Consider the following 14,960-nt stretch of genomic DNA (forward strand, 5'->3'; position numbering starts at 1 on the left):
TTGGGCAAATAGTAACCAAAACTGCCAAAAATAGAATTTTAATAACAATTAACACATCAAAAGGTTTGGCTTTTTTATGCTAATTCTAGATATTATATCTTATTTTTACGCATCAAAAGTACGAGCCTGAGAAGATTTTTCTGACTTTCGATAAAAGGGAGAGACACCCCAAAAACTTCAGTGATTTAATGAAAATCGCACAGTTAGATTTAGCATATTAGATAACCCTCCTATCTTCAAGCTCCTATCTACAATTAAATAAAAAAAACAAGTTTTTTTAACTGAAAGTAAGGAATGACGTTAAAACTTAAAACGAACAGAAATTATTCCGTGTATGAAAGGGGCTGTCCCCTCCTCAACGCCTCGCTCTTAACGCTAATGTTTTACTTTCTCGCAACTCTTATTTTTTTTTTTTAAACAATTAAAAACTTTAGCGTAAAGAGCGAGGCGTTGATTTCAATCATGATTTCATGATTTCTTAACGATGCATAATTACTTATCAGCTATTATGAAGGGAGGCAGTAAGTCGTTGTGTTACCAGGGTAGGCAGATGCCTAAAAGAGTACATTTTAATGCCCAAATTATCTAACTCTCCCTGAGCCTTCAAATAAATATATAAAAGAGTACAAGGGGGAGGGATTAATCTCTCACATCCTTTCTTTTAGACTAAGCCTGAATAAGGGTGATGCCGGTGATACCCCCCTTATTGTTGCAGAAGCTTTTTTCTGACAAATAGTTTTAAACTTCATTGAACTAAATTAATTTACTTCATATTTCATAAAATTATACACAGTAATATGTAAGTGTGTTTTAGCTGTTATGAAGGAAGGGTGGTGGCTCTTGTTTTAGTGGGGAGGGCAATAAAAATTGTTGGTAGGGAGGGGTGGATTTATATATAATTCATATGAACTTGTGGGAATATTTTGATCTATGCCTTTATTGTTGGGGCTCTGGAGGGGGGGGGGGTAGAATGCCTCTTTCATTGCCAAAATCGTTATTTATGCAGCGTTAAATATTATGTTCACATGCTTACTCGCATAGAGGTGGAAAAGGTCGAGGCGGTGCATCATTGGCTTCACCTGGAATTTTCTTGGTGGGGGAGGGGCTTGCAAGTGGTCCCAGGATATTTGTTTTCAGGGATTTTAAATGGTAATATTTCCCTTGTCCTATTTATGTACAATGTTTCAATGTGTTTAAACATGTTTATACAATGCATCTTAACATCAGTGAACCCGGTTGTAGTGGGTGCAATGGCTTCTGCCGTGCAGAAGATCAAAAATCACGCAGAATTTCAATCCATATGAACAATAAAACTCCTTCCCATCAACCCCAAAGTTCTGTACTTAAAATATTATTGAGGACAACAAAACTATTGTTCATCTAAAATTTTGAATAAGCATGAAAGTTTTACCGTTTAAAAATTCAATTTAGCTGGTGCTTATTTCAGTGAGCTAGAAAGATAATGTAAAAGCATACTGGAGATCAGGGTGTTACCTATTGGAAATTAGTAATGGTAATATGACACGAAAAATAAGAAATAATTTGAAATTCCAAAACAAAATCTTAAATGTTTACAGATTAATTTTCCTGAAGTTGTGCATTTATTTTTCATCACAAGATTTTGATCGCACCTCTAACCTGTGCCCTGGCCCTTATCAGGTAGAGTGGCAGATCTTGGGGTTGGGGTGATCCCTCTCCCTCCTGCTAGGCCTTGTACCTTTCAAATCAATCACAACAAACCCTTATAGTTAAGTCTCAACTTATAGATTCTCAGTTATTTACCATCAGTTTTTTTGTTGAAATGTCCCCACTTTACCAAATCATAATTCCTATTTATTTTTCCTTCATTTGATTTAATATATTCAATAAACTGAAATTGATGTAAAAACCGTCGCAAAGTCAAGTTAATAAAAATTGTATTGGTCCTTAACTCATATGGTAAACATATGGTTACATGGGTCCAAACTAGTTGCAAGTTTGTCTCCCCTTGCCCCAATTAAGCCGCCCGGAGCTTAAAGGTCTTGCCTAGAAGGAGGGAAAGGGCCCTTAATAAATTTTAAAGAATTATGTAAGTCTGTACCATCCAAAAAGAGAGTAAAAAGAAGAAAATGACAACCATTAATGATAACCTCAGAAAGTTTGCCTCTTTGTGGCATAATAAAATATCCATTTTGTTTTTTAAGATTATTTGCTTTTTTGAAATGTGCATCGAAGAAGTGAATATAGTGAAAAATACACTTCGCGACGTAAAACAAATAAAAATATGATTTTAAACCTTTTATTGACACCAAAATTTTTCAATCGTAAAATGAACGAAAGATACATTACTCTGTTGAAAATTTTTAATTTTTGCCCCCCCCCCCCGTATTCTGCCCTCCAAATCCGTTATTGTTCAGTTTTTCATTATTATTGTACGTTATTGTTATTGTTCAGTTTTTCGTTATTGTTCAGTTGTTCAGTCTATATTCATTTTTATTACGTTTTTACGAGTTGAAAAAAACATTTCAAGCGGGGGGGGGGTCAAACCTCACTAACTCTCCAACACTTCACTCCAACAATTCTCCAACAATCTCCAACAATTCACTGAAAAATCTCCAACAATTGAAAATCTCCAACAACACTCCAACAAAAATCTCCAACAACACTGTGTTGGAGAAAAGTCTCCAACACAGTGAAAATCTCCAACAATTCACTAATTCTTGATTTGAAATATAATAAAATGATTTCGCCTTCCCGAAAATTTAAAGCAGAAATTCTCTTGAACTACGAAATTGAGAACAGTATAAAGCTGAATTATTTAATTATATTCAAGCCTTATTTCAGTTACATTTTGTTGTAATCAAACTAATTTTAATTATATATTATTTACATTCAAGGTGGTTTGTAATATTTTGTAGAATTGATATTACACGAAATACACCTGATCGATTAGTTCATATCATTTTCCCGTATCCTATTTAATTTTCATGATAAATAGAAGTCCATTTTCAAGCAAAGTAACATATCCTAAAATTTTTATATTTAAACACTTTTTTTTCAGTCGAAGGCTTAAAAAACTTTTCTTTATCAAAGACCATTCGTTAGAAATAACCGAAAAACTCGAAACATACTTTTAATTCGTCTCTTGCAATATTTATTAAGGCCGTATCCAGGGAGGTTTTTTGGGGTTTTGTCCCCCCCCCCAAAAAAAAATGTTTGCCCACTCAAAAAACGTAGCAAAAATCAATATAAACAAATTTTTAATGGTTTTTAAAGATTTTTTATACCCCCTCCCCTGACCAAAATCCTGGATACGGCCCAGGTGTTTATTGTGACTGACATACCACCTTTTGGAAAGCTAGAGCCGGGTTCGACTCTAAATGGCTAGTAGGAAAAAACGAAGTTCTTTTTTAAACCTTTCTTTTAACGTCTTTATTACTGCGGGTTTTTTATCTTTTAACTTTTTTATTATTCTAGGAGCAAAAACTAGGTGGTGTCATGGTATGGTCAATCGACTTGGATGATTTTCGGGGTCGCTGCGGTATGGGTCGGTATCCTCTACTCAACGCAATCCAAGAGGAGTTGAAAAACTATACTGTGGAATTGACGTACAATGGGCCTTTTGAAAGATCTGGAATGACTACACTATTAATAGATGGAAAACTTAAGGACCGTATGTATTTTCTCTATTTTACTTTATGATATTGTACAGTCAATCAAACAGTTCGTGGTAACGAACTGCAAGTAAGGAGCGACCCGGCTCAATGGGAACCGAAACTCTAAAAAACGTAATTTTGACACCAATAGATACATCAAAAGAATCAGATTTTAAGGCTGATTTCAAATATATAAGTTTCATGAAGTTATGTGGAAGGATCTTTCTATGGAAGAATTTTCATGGGGGAAGAGAAATTGCTATGAAGGGGGCGCTGTATTTCCCAGCATTATTTAAAAAACGACCAGAAATCAAATTAAAACAACAATTTTTTTAACTGAAAGTAAGGAGCAACGTCAAAACTTAAAACGAACAAAAATTATTACGTATATGATTGGGTTCGCCCCCTAGTCAATACCTCGCTCTTTAAGCCAAAGATTTTTTAGTACTTTCATAGGAGCTATTTATTCTAATTAACAGCCTTTGTGATTAAGGGGTCATTTTTAAAGAACTGAAACAAAATTTGAACATTAGCGTAAAGACCTAATGTTTTTATTGTTTTAAAAATAGAATTGTGAGAAAGAGTCTAACTTTAGCGTAAAGAGCGAGGCGTTGAGGAAGGGACAGTCCCTTTCAAATACGGAATAATTTCTGTTTGTTTTAAGTTTTAATGACACTCCTTACTTTCAGTTAAAAAAACTTGTTTTTTTTTGTTTAATCTTGAACAAGCATGCTTGACTTCCCACCAGTAATGCATAGTGCATATTGACTAAGTATAACAGATAGTGTCACATTATTCTTATTGAATTTTACAAAGAATTTCTTATCGTCTTTCTTGTAAGACAAAATGTAAAGTTCTTAACACATAAAACTACAATTTACAAAAACAGTTTTATAATATCACGATCTATGACTGTTCTACTGCCTTGTTTTCGAATATCGAACACGATTAATTGCTTTTTTATGGAATTTCTTTCAAAGCTATCTTCTCTATGTAGTTAGATACATAAGCGCCAATTTCCATAAGGTTTGTGCATTTTATGGTAAAAGCACGAAAATTGGCACACATATGTAGAAAAATACGGAAAACCCAACAGGGGCAGAACCACATCTTCTGAGCGCGTTTTTCCACGTTTCGTCGCGTTTTCCGCGCGGAAAATCGTGTATTTTTGAAATTGAAGGATTTGTACGTTTGAAGGCTTGTTTCTGGATGATTCGGGTCTGTTGATTCTGAAAATGTGCCCACTTTTGAAATCAAATCAGTAGTTTCCGAGTCATTCATCGCGGGTCGTACTCTTTTCTGTATACTGAGGTAGTAGATGCGCTTAGGGTGTCTTTCATGGCTAAATCGAGCATGCTGACTCTGAAAATAATCATAATTCTAATATCCAACCATTTGTAAATGAGTTATCATCACTTTCATCATCACCGGGTGTAGACTGTCTTTCATACTTCTACATTACAAACTCTGGTTCACCTTAATATGCAAGTGTGCAATGTGCTAATGTGCAATCCTCAAGCTCTTCAAAGGCTTCTGATGATCTCACCGGAGCTAAGTCGAATGCTGGATGAATACAGCCAGACCAAAGAAACAAGCACACATCCCCACGAAATGGAACAAGCTTTTCAAAAGAATTTTCTCGGAGACTGCAGATCTCTTATTAGTACTGTCGGATCTTGGGGGAATCCCTACGAAGGGAATGCAAATCAGTCGTACACTCTGGATTCACATCGCCTGGCGTAAGATACGGCAATACAGAACCTGAAGCGACTTGAAGACTTGGGAATTGCAGATTAAAAAAATTTTTATTCAAGAGCGTATGGTTTCCCACAAGTAAGCAATTAGCGACGCGTTATTGAAGCAGAACATAGTCCTGTTCGTTCCGCCAAAAAAAAAAAAAGATCTACCTCCAAGTCTCAGCTGCAGGTAAAGTACATCTAGTCAAACTTCCACCTCTTCAGTTGCTTCCACAAATGCTGCAAGGGTAGAGGGGCAGACCTGACTGAATTTTTCAAGCACGAGAACCAGCCTTTTCCACCTTCCCTGTCTGAGTACGGCAAGCTACGGTTTGGAAAAAAGTCTGACATAATTGACAGTTTGACGGCAGAGCTTGAAGAGCCACTGCCCAGCAGTCTCTCATTAGAAAGCAGCAGTACCAAGCCAACTCTCAAAGGACTGATCTCGTCTTTGACATCTGCACTGACGACAGCCTAAAAACGGAGCTTGTGAACGCAGAAGAACTTCGTCTTATGCCATGAAAATCACAGACCGAACCCCCGTTCCTCGGATGAATGGGTGTGACTTTTTGAAATCAACTAAGAACAAGAGTCGACTCTTCCATTTTTTGGCGACTATGGTAGTCCAGAAATGCAGGACATCTTTGTAGTAGCCACTCTTGGAGACACAGTCATTTCGACGCGCGATATAGCTTTCCGCGAAGGCCTCACACTTACCAAGCACAAAGAAGGAGACACTAGTGCGCTGCGCCATGCCTTCCATCAGGCCCAGTGTGACTGTAACTTCATAGCCATCAAAACTGTGGATTCTGATGTAGTTGTGATTGCAACAGCTTTGTTCCAGCAGCTTCAGATTGAAAACCTGTTTGTCATCTATAGGCATGGAGCAAAGACGAAAATACTGTCCATTCACGACATTACTTATCGTCTAGAACCTGACAGGTCTCACAGCCTTCTATTTTTGCATGCCTTCTCTGGATAAGAAAGGACTTCTTCTTTTGCTTTTCATGGAAAGCATGGTGTTTGCAAGATCTGAACAGCCGTGAAATCCATTCTTCTGACTTTCGTTACTCTGAGTACATCAGGAGCCCCGCTCCTAGATTGTCACTTTACAGACATCCAGTGATTCGTCATTGCTCTTTACGAAAAATCAGGCGGCTTGTCTGAAGTGAATAGTCTGCGGAAGGAGCTTTTCACACGAAAAACAGCCGGAATGGAAAGACCGCCCCCAACAGCGGATGCTCTCGAGCAGCATACCAAACGCCCTTACTTGCAGGCCCAGACATGGGCATCATCGTGTTGTCTGGAACTTTTCCCACTGGCTCCAGGTTTATAAAGATAATTTCTTAAACCACATTGGCTTGACATAACACAAAGTAAGAAAAAAGAGCAAAAATGGGTTTTTAAATGCCAAATGAAAATACTGAAAAAACAACAAAGCGAATATTACAAGAGGACAAACGCCTCTCTTCTTCAGCGCGAAACGAAATAATATATCCAAGGTAACGTGCCGAAGAAAAAAAAACAACAAAAAACAAACGCGGAAAGTCATTCCACGTTTGTTTTTTGTTGTTTTTTTTCTTCGGCACTTTCCTTGGATATATTATTTCGTTTCGCGCTGAAGAAGAGAGGCGTTTGTCCTCTTGTAATATTCGCTTTGTTGTTTTTTCAGTATTTTCATTTGGCATTTAAAAACCCATTTTTGCTCTTTTTTTTATCCAGGTTTATACGGCTGAGCTAAGCATGACGGAAGCTGGGAGCCTTTATGGACTAATCTTCCTGAGGCAGCGACAATTTGCAAAGCACTGCTCAAATGTGGCTGTAAAACAAAATCCAAAAACAAGTGCAAATGCGCAAAAGCTTCCCTTAAATGCACAGATCTCTGTTCGTGCCAAAGTTGTGATAATCAGTACAATCAGTAGTGCACTTTTTGTTGCTTTATTTGTCAGAAGCCGATTTCGACCTGTATCCTGTCCGTGAGAACCTCATTTTCTTTTTTAGCAATCTTTATGATGGAACAAGTCAAAATCGGATATTCCATTCCTATGGTCCATGTGATTGTTTAACTATTTTGAAATACCTGAAATAGTTTAGTATTCTACATTTTATGATCATAATAGTGTGCTTCTTACGTCCGAAGTTCCTTAAGTTGAGCTGATTGAGTTGAGTTAATGATTTGTTTTACTGAAAGCTTATTGAGGAGAACTGAAACGGTAATTAATTACTTACAGTCAAAAATGTATGATCCTTCTTCGGAATGTTATAGGGAGGGTATGAGTTCTTGTTAGAGTATGACATAGAAACCGTGGTTATGAAACTGGCAAATTCTGAACCAAGAATCCGATTGCAAAAATAACCACATATTTGAAATCAAGAGACTTGAATTAGTCAGAAAAGAAATCTTAAATTGGTCATCACTCATTCTCAAAATTCACGATTTTTCTTTTCACGCGGAAAAACGCAAAGTAGCGCGGAACCACGGAGACAAATTTTAATTTGCGAATTAGTCGATTCTTCACAGTTTCCGTAACATGTTCACCAGTTTCTATGCTATTACGATGAAAAATACAAAGTCAGAAAGCTGAAATTACTCGGAAGTAGCATGGAGCGTAGTGATGAAAATGATGATAATTCGTAACCAGGAGTCGGACGAAAAAAGTCAGCACATTTTTGGGATCAGGAGAGACAAATTAGTCAGAAACGACACCTTTGATCGGAAAAATTTCGTACTCTGAAAGTCAACTATTTTTTCCCGCGCGGAAAAACGCAAAACGGCACGATAATCGCGTCGGAAATTGTGGTTCTTCCTTCAGTCAGATTTTCTATATTTATCTGCACAGGTCTGCCAAATTTCATGCTCTTTCCATAAAAGGCATAAACCTGACGCTTATGTACCTAACTAATACTATTTTGAAAAGGAAGTTGAATTTTTAGTTTTACTCTCTTACTCTCACTAGAAATCAAAGATACCGGCTATATTGCATGTCGGCTAAATTGTAAAAACGATTAATTCGTACTGCCGTAGGGAGAGACCGGGGCTACCCTGGACAGCTATTTTTAAGAAACTCTATTCGTATTTGGCCGATTGGCGACTTCATAGGCTCAAATAATTTGTTTTGCCCTGAAATTTCTTTGGTCCAACATTCATATTCTTTCTTCTTTAATCATACCTGAAAGTCTTTTTTCTGTTTTTGCTCACTGTCCGAAGCCAACCTACTTAATGGGGTGGGGCGGGGGGGGGGGAGGGGAGGGGCTGTTCCGCCAAACCCCATCTGTTTATTTCTTGAAGCCAAAGTTCAGCAGATTCATGAACCCTAGTGATTGAACTGGATTAAGGACTAGTGGGGTACTGTACACTTTTTATGTGTAGGGTGCCAGTGGCGACAATTGGGGGGTATGTGCCTCCACTTGATCTTTTGCCCCCTTAGATTTTGAAAAATACATTTTTGGTTTTTTTTTCATTGAAAAATGCATTTTTTGTATCTTTATTGAACAAATTAAAAAAAAAACAAATTCATCCCTTAGGTTTTGATAAAAAAATCCCCCCCACCCCTAAATTTTCTGATTTAACGTCAATGCTTGGCACTGCGAAATATGCTACAAAATAAGAGTAAATCCGTATTTAAAATCAAGGTGGAGTTAGCTGAGTTCTCTCTCTACTGCCGATCTGAATTAAATTTCCAAGGTTATTGGCTTTTGAATAAAGTGTTAATATTGACAGCAAAGCTTTACACTTAGAGCGAGAACTGTGTTAGTCAGCTTTAGCTCACGAGAAGTGTTTTAGCTCACTAATCACCTTTAGCCAAAACAGAAGAATCGATGTTGATAGTCAGACCAGATTCTAATAATTATTCTTTTCTTTTAGCTAACGAGGTAACTTGTGACGAAGAAGATATGCATATATCTTACCACCAGGATAAAACAGACTGTACAAAATACTATCTGTGTCAAGGTGAAAGAAAACATCACATGCCATGTCCTATTCAATTAGTTTTTAATATAAAAGAAAATGTATGTGATTGGCCTGAAAATGTTGAAGGGTGCGAAGACACGTTTACCAGAACAAGATGATTCATTTTATAATCACGAGCCTTGGTACAAACACTATTATGTAACCTCAGAAGTTGTTAAGAGTATTTCTTGAAAGAAAAGAGGTAAAACACTAGACTAGCACAAATGCAAAGATATTGTGACTTTCAAGCCAATTTTTGCCCTTTGAGTTTATGCCCTCTTTTTTCAAGCTCTGTTGAAAAGTGTTCAGACTTCAAGTTTCCTAATGGATATAGTCTAGTTTCAACAAGCTTTTAGAATTGTCACCAACGTGGGATGGACTATGCTGTGATATTTTTTGCGAAGTGAAGTTAAGACAGTGAATTGCTTTAATTTTGGTCACAGTAAATCCTAATGTTCATACTGACTGTTGCTTTAATATTTTTTTTCCGTTTTTCGTTCGTAAATTTAGTTGGTTTGTTAGAAAATCTTTTTAAAGAATGTACAATTGATTCGTATTTTGCCCTCTTTTCTTTTTTATGTTCAATGTTCGGGAAGGACTTCTACAATAATCATCTTTTATAGATCGAAAATGTCTATTCGTACCAAAACGTTAGTGTCCATATTAAAATTTTCATTCTTTGTACAGGAGCAAAAAAAAAAATATTTTAAGCATTTTTGTTGGAATCTTATGTGAATTACCGAATTTTAACAGCGGATAAAATACATTAGAATTTTTATCATTTGGAAATAAGCTTATTCTTTGGAAAATTATTTGAAAAAAACTACGTTTTCTATAGAGTTAAGGAGGCTGAGTCACAAGTTCGAACCTTAAAACGTACAGGGATTAGAAGGTACAGTAGGGGGGCTGCCGCCCCCCAAACCCCCGCTTTCGCAGCCTTTAAATAAAGAAAAAAATTTTAAACTGAAAGTAAGGAGCGACATTAAAACTTAAAACGAACAGAAATTATTCCGTATATGAAAGGGGCTGTGGCCCCCTCAACGCCGCGCTCTTTACGCTAAAGTTTTTATTGTTTAAAAAAAAGTGTTGTGATAAAGTCAAAATTTAGCGTAAAGAGCGAGGCGTTGAGGAGGGCACAGCCCCTTTCATATACGGAATAATTTCTGTTCGTTTTAAGTTTTAATGTCGCTCCTTACTTTCAGTTTAAAATTTATTTTTTTATTTAAAGGCTGCGAAAGCGGGGGGTTTGGGGGCGGCAGCCCCCCAACTGTACCTTCTAATCCCTGTACGTTTTAAGGTTCGAACTTGTGACTCAGAACTTGTGACTTCAAAAATGTGGAATTTTGTATTTTTTTTTCCAGAAGAAAGATCACGGATGCGTGATTATTTGTTGTTTGTTTTTCTCAGGGGTGATCGTATCGATTCAGTGGCCCTAGGAATTTGTGAGAGGGCTCATTAGAACGGAAATTAAAAGTCTGGCAATGTCCTAGGACCACTGAATCGATACGTTCACCCCTGGGAAAAACAAACAAAAAAACAAATAATCACGCATCCGTGATCTTTCTTCTGGCAAAAATACAAAATTCGAACTTTAGTGTAAAGAGCGAGGTAATGACGAGGGGGTAAACCTCCTCATATTATGTATATGAAGAAGTTAGCCCCATTGCCAATACCTCGTTCTTTACGCTAAAGTACGAATTTTGTTAAATAATGGCCGATATAAGCATTCATTGTTTGTGTTATTTTCCGGCCAATCTTAGCATTTAATTTTACCTTGGATGGTTGAAAAAGCAGTTGAAAAAAGGTAGATGGCTAAAATCGCAGTTGATAAAAGGTAGATGGTAGAAAAAGTTGGAAATAAACAGGCGAAATGATAGAATAAAAGTAAAACAAGCAGCAATTATGTAATATCTTGGAAAAATTTAGCTCTAATCTAAAAAGATCAATGCTGAAGCTTATTGATGATTTTTGGTGATTACTTATTAGTAAAAATTTCACAGGTATGATAAAACTTGCTGGCAATGTAAGGATTTGTGAACTGACAATATAACTTCCTCCCCTCCCCCCGTCCTTCATCACAGAATCGGCTGCCCCCTCCCCCTAGGTACGCCCATGCAAAGACATTGTATGTCTTCGGCCAGTGGTTGTTATTAAATAAATAAAAAACAAGTTTTTTTCCAACTGAAAGTAAGGAATAACATTAAAACGAACATAAATTATTACGTATATCTTTTAAAGATCTTTTTTTTCATTCATTTTTGTTATTTGGGAATTGCTCAACTTGTGACTCTCATTTTCATAAAAACAGTTTTGACCTCCTTGGCCAATTTGTTACTTTTCCTTACAAAATTAGATCCGCATATATTGCTGATTTGTTACGTTGGAGAATCTTTCCATGGAGAAATTTCTCTTGGGGGAAGAGAATTTTATAGAGGGGGATATGGATTTTCCGATATTATTTAAAAAACGATCAGCAATTAATTAAAATACAAGTTTTATCAACTGAAAGCAGAAAGCAACATTAACACTTAAAACGAACAGAAATTATTTTGTATATGAGAGGGGTTGCCTCTCCTCAATAGCTCGTTCTTACGCTAAAGTTTCTTCTTTAATTTTTAAAGGAGGTTATTATTCTGATTTAACTACTTTTGTGATTCAGGAGTCCTTCCTAGATAAATGGAAAAACAATTTAACATAGGTTGTTATAAGGCTGTTATACGTTAAAAAAAGTAAAACTAATATGCAAATTTCGTTTTAATTATTCATGTACGGTGAGCCAAATTCAAAACCTACATTAATTCAAAAACGTTAAGAAATTAAATTCAAAAAACAGTTTTTTAACTGAAAGTAAGGAGCGATATTAAAACTTAAAACGAACAGAAATTATTCCGTATATGAAAGGGGCTGTTCTCTCCTCAACGCCCCGCTCTTTATGCTAAAGTTTTTTTGATTGTTTTATAAAGTAGGAGTTGTGAGAAACTTTAGCATAAAGAGCGGGGCGTTGAGGAGGGGACAGCTCCTTTCATATACGGAATAATTTCTGTTCGTTTTAAGTTTTGTTGTCGCTCCTTACTTACAGTTAAAAAAAACTTACTTTTTTTTATTTAAGTTCAAATAGAGCTCAAGAGTACCTCATGTTCAAACTATCCTTGGTAATTATAAGTAAGCATAAAGAGAATTTTATCGCTAGTAAGAAGACTTGTAAAGAAATGGAAGTCCGATGGCAACACATGAAGTGAAGGAATCGAAGGTTTAAACGGATTCCAAAGATGGAATGTCGATTAGATTTAACTTTACCTATCAAATGCTATATAGAATGAGCATCGATTATTATTAAAACAGCTGATAAAATCAAACTGTTTGTGGTAACGAGCTCAATAGTAACCAAAACTCTAAAAAACTCTAAAGTTTTGATATCAATAGATATATCAAAAGAATCGGATTCTATTTTTGATTCCAAATATATACAAATCATTATAGTTACCTATCAAAAGCTAGCCTACAAGCCTGAGAAAATTGCCTAATTTAAAAAACGGGGTGGAAAACACCCCGAAAAGCCAAGGAATCTTAATGAAAATCACACCATCAGATCCAGTGTATCCGAGAACCTTAATGTAGAAGCTTCAAGCTCCCATCTACCAAAATATGGAATTTTGTATTTTTTGTCAGAAGAAAGACCACGGATTCGTGTTTGTTTTAATTTATTTTTTGTTGTTGTTGTTTGTTTTCCCAGGAGTGATCACATTGAACATATTGTCCTAGAATATCGAGAAAAGGCTTATTCGAACGGAAATTAAAAGCTCTAGTGCCCTTATTAAGTGACGAAAAAGATTGGAGCGCAACTGGCCCCCCTCCCACCCACCTTTTTTCTTAAAAGTCATCCCGTCATAATTCTGAGATAGGCATTTTGTTCAGTATAGTTGAATAACCCAATTGCTATGTCTTTGGGGATAACATGACCCCCACAGCCCCTGGGGAAAGGTTTGTAAGTCATGAAATTCTTCCACTGTTTACGTATAGTATTCTTTATTGGGAAGTTTACATACATTTTCGGGAAGAGGGGAGAATTTTCTTCAAGGGGGATTTTCTACGGGGATAATTTTCCGCGGGGTGAACTTCCAAGGGAAATTTTGTGCTGGGGGAATTTCCCAGGATTCCTATACGAAATTCTTTTTGTTTGTCTTATTTTCTCTTTGCCGACTCAATTTTACATATGGAAATATTAAGGAGAATTGTCCGGGGGAAATATTTACCTGGTTGAAAATGTCTAGATTATCTTTCCGTAAGTGGGGGGATTTTCCACGGGAGAAATTCTCCATGGGGGAGCTTTCCAAAGGATAAATTTTCCAGAGATAATTTTCTATAGGATCACCATTCTACCAGGGGGGGGATTTTCTACGGAGGGGTATTTTCAGCATGATTTTAAAAACAATCAGAAATAAAAGTCTTTCAAATGAAGGTGGGATAAGAAAAAATCTTCAGGCGGAATCGTCCAAAGAAATTTTCCGTGGACAATTTTGAGCTAGAATGGAATTGTTTGGGGGAATTTTTCTGGTGGGGGAGTTTTACGTGGGAAGAAGTTTACCTGGGGGGGTTTACCGTGAGGGGAAGGAATTTTTCGTGGAGCGGGAGCCAGATTTTGCGGCTTTATTTAAAAAAGATCAGAAATTAAATTAAAAAAACAGGTTTCGTCAACTGAAAGTGAGAGCAGCATCGAAACTTAAAACGAACAAAAAATATTATGTATATGTGGGGGGTTACTTTCTCCTCAATACCTCACTCTTTACGCTACTTAATGAAATATTTTTTTTCCTTTTTTGACGGGGGTAAACGTATAATAGAACGGGTGGCTGCAGAAAGGTGAATAAGGATTATTTGGAAACTAATCTTGACATTCACTCCTTATGTTTGTACCAAAAAAAGAGAATGTGCCAAAAGCAAGGGCCGCTTTTAACCATTTTTGCTTAAAAGTACCAAGCTAGATTTCTGAAGTTACCTGTTGATTCTACGCTGTTGAGCAGCTATGTACTTAATTTTGCAGTTCTGAAAATATATTGCCATGAGGTGGCACATCCATCACAAAAGGTTTCAACCTTGTTTTCCTGAGAATGTGCTACAAAATCTTCAAAAAAAAGACATAATCACCTTTGGTTTGTTAGTATCAGCTCCCATCCCTTCACAAAGCCTTGGATCTGATATTGGGTGGCATCGAAAGATGAAATATCTTTAAAATCTCATTACCTTTTGCTATTCCAAATGTTTTTGTCAATATTTTAAATAGATGAATCCAAATTGGGATGATGTGGCTTCAAAGCTCATAATGAGCATTCTTATCCATTTTTTTCTTTTTACTTCAAACTTTAAGACTGATCTTGTATTAAATACATGATTAAGTAAACACAAGCCCTCAATTTGCACAGTATACCAGAGTATGTATTTTCATCGTGTAACAGTTCTTATTCTACTTCCTAACATAAAACACTAAAAGATTTTTTTGTGTGTAGGAATAAGTTTATTTTAAAATACTTCTAGGGAAAAACTCTCAAATAAAAAGAGCAATTAAATTACATGGAAAATGAAACAATATACAGTAAATTTTAAACCGCAAGGATTCCTGGAAAATGGTTCAATTTGTTT

The 14,960-nt window shown here is 36.2% G+C and overlaps 1 protein-coding gene across 2 annotated transcripts in view; it reads left to right on the forward strand.

Annotated features, from left to right (window-relative positions):
• LOC148954543 (putative chitinase 10) overlaps positions 1 to 9,879 on the forward strand; it is a 163,574-nt gene extending 153,695 nt beyond the window's left edge. For both annotated transcript variants that reach the window (XM_089086581.1, XM_089086582.1), the window contains exons 16-17: positions 3,457 to 3,652; positions 9,237 to 9,879. In XM_089086581.1, the coding sequence (XP_088942707.1) occupies positions 3,457 to 3,652; positions 9,237 to 9,442 (402 nt within the window). In that variant the 3' untranslated portion in view covers positions 9,443 to 9,879. The remainder of the gene's footprint in view (positions 1 to 3,456; positions 3,653 to 9,236) is intronic.
• Positions 9,880 to 14,960: the final 5,081 nt, after the last annotated feature.

Source organism: Artemia sp. Qi Xiang Cuo, chromosome 3 (assembly GCF_049724085.1).
Source record: "Artemia sp. Qi Xiang Cuo chromosome 3, ASM4972408v1, whole genome shotgun sequence".
Taxonomy (NCBI): Eukaryota; Metazoa; Arthropoda; class Branchiopoda; order Anostraca; family Artemiidae; genus Artemia; species Artemia sp. Qi Xiang Cuo.